The sequence below is a fragment of the Salvia hispanica genome, chromosome 2 (assembly GCF_029641045.1).
Source record: "Salvia hispanica isolate PSC_SH4W2 chromosome 2, Shi_PSC_v1, whole genome shotgun sequence".
In the NCBI taxonomy this organism is placed as follows: Eukaryota; Viridiplantae; Streptophyta; class Magnoliopsida; order Lamiales; family Lamiaceae; genus Salvia; species Salvia hispanica.
The window spans coordinates 46,215,377-46,217,807 of record NC_142693.1 but is presented as its reverse complement, the minus strand read 5'-3'; the positions used below and the strand labels follow the sequence as shown (position 1 = coordinate 46,217,807).

Here is a 2,431-nt window from a genome sequence, read left to right as displayed (position 1 = left end):
GGTCGAAAATTCCACATACTTAAATAATGCTCCTATTTAAATCTCACTCATCCCTTAGGAAAATAATTCACCACAATTATTATTTCACCCCGCATCAAAAAATTCACATATTCGAATTTCCACCTCCACTTCACATTTTCCAACGACTTTGACCATTCCACGGCCACGTCATATTTTCCACCATGTTGACTATTCAATAGCCACGTCACATATTCAACAAGTTTGACTATTCAACTCAAACTCAACTCCATATCACAATTAATTACTTATCATTTAATCCACATATATCATAGCTTTAAAAGCATTTAATACAAAAATTTCCAAGTCACAAAAATTAGGGTTCGAAAAAGCGGGATGTTACACTTTTATTCTACAAAATACAGAATAAGCTCATGAACAAGCTGTGTCAACAAAACTTCAAGAATTTCTTGTCCAAACTGTTGACACATATCCTCAAAATTTTCGAACTTTAGCTCCATTCCATAGATCCAATTCTCTCTCACACTTTTTTCAGTCAGTGTGCAGATTTCATCCACCATTTTTTTGTAGCAAAAATCACCATTGGCCTCGATTTTCCCTTCATTTTTCGGAGCAGTAATCACTCTCATCTCCAACTTATCAGAAAATGAAGTATTCGAACACGAGCTTTGAGTTCGAGAGTTTGCAGTTTGAATTGGTTTAAGTTTTTCTGGACGCGCAACTCTGGCCACTAGAAAATGATAAATGAAAGAGAAATCATAATTAGAGTATGGAAAAAATTGAAAGTGCATCTATAGAAAATAAGATATAGTCATATTATTCTCCGTCCATAAGATATAGTCATATTATTCTTTTTCTCATTCGTCTATCAAAATTAGCCTTATAGTACTTAAAATGAAAAATTTCTGCCAATTTATTACTCTGTATTCATTATTTATCATCTTTTTTTTAATATACTTTATTTATTTTTTTTCTTTCTCTCTTACTTTACTCATTTTATCTCTTTTACCCTCGTAGCTTACTAATTTCAATTCTACACTATAAAAATAACACAAATCATTTACTAAGACTAATACTTTACTCATTTTATCTCTTTCACCCTCATAGCTTACTAATTTCGATTCTACACTATAAAAATAACACAAATCATTTACTAAGACTAATAGGTATACCAAATAGTACATAAGATCAAATAAGAGTTTTTAACTTGCTAGTATAGCATAGCTACCAAACACCCTTTTGGTTTATTTTAATTTGAATTCAATATTCCTACCCCTGCTCCTGTTTTCTCTTTTTCAATTCAAAAACTTTCTTATAAATTTGAAGGACCTCGGCGATCATTTTACGTCAAATTGATGGAAAAAATATTTAAAGACACAATAAAAAAGGGTTTACATAGTAAATGAAACAAGAATTAAAACATTTACTATAATTTATTTAAATTACCTGGTGCAGTTCCCTGAGGGTGTATTTTCTTCACATTAATTTTCTTCTTCTTCTTCTTCAATTTTTCCTCACACTCGACTACGTTCAACAAAGGCCTTCTCTCTTTCAAATCCGCTCTTCTTTTCCCCTCCAAATTGCTCTTCTTCAACGAAACCGACCCCTTCTTCTCTTTAATTTCCACGTTTTTTCCTCTTTTATCTTCAATTTCCTCAATTTTCCCGCCATCGAAGACCAGAACCAAGCTGTCGAAATCATCAGTCGCTCCCTCGCGAAACGAAACCGAAGTCCTGACTCTCCGGTGGCTCCTTGGTTTCGCGAGATCGAAATGCGAAAGAAAATCGATTGAATTCACCGATCTACTTCTGAAATAATCCCCTAACGTTCTCTCCTTATATTGACTATCAGCAGGAAACGATTCCAGTCCCATCAGCCTCGCCACCACCCCCAGGCTCGAGCTCCGCTTCGCAATCTCCTCAGGCTTCGCCGGAAACTCGAATTTCTCAATTTTTGGCTCGATTAATTGGTCGGAGGGGTGGGTCGGGAGCCCTCCGGAACAGAGAAGCCGGCTCAGAACGGCTGCGAAGCATTTGGTGGAGTTAATTTGGCGTGATTCGGGCATGATCGAGAGTAGTTGTGAGGAGTGAAGTGGAAGAGGGAAGGGAGATCAATTATTGTTGATGGAAATGAGAAGAATTTGTTTGAATATGAGAGGCTGCGAGTGTGTGGATTCACACTATAGATGTTGAAAATTGGCAGACACGCTTCCCATTTTCATTGTGTTCACATTGCATGCTTGCGGAAAATAAAAATCAACCTATATAAATTAAATACTTAATTCCTTCCACAATAAATGTCATTTTATCATCTTGGATATTAAAAATTTAGAACTCCCGTCCCATGTAGATTGTCTCACTTTGACCGGACATAAATTTTAAAAAATAATGAAAAGTGAGTTGAAAAAATTAGTGAAATATGAATCTTATTTTTATATATTAGTTTTATAATA

The 2,431-nt window shown here is 35.0% G+C and overlaps 1 protein-coding gene across 1 annotated transcript; it reads right to left on the bottom strand.

Annotated features, from left to right (window-relative positions):
* Positions 1–250: 250 nt before the first annotated feature.
* LOC125219300 (uncharacterized) lies at positions 251–2,153 on the bottom strand. Its single transcript, XM_048121243.2, has 2 exons — positions 1,426–2,153; positions 251–709 (listed from the first exon to the last, which is right to left on the bottom strand). The coding sequence occupies exons 1-2, from the start codon at positions 2,042–2,044 to the stop codon at positions 366–368; spliced, it is 963 nt and encodes a 320-aa protein (XP_047977200.1). The 5' UTR covers positions 2,045–2,153; the 3' UTR covers positions 251–365.
* Positions 2,154–2,431: the final 278 nt, after the last annotated feature.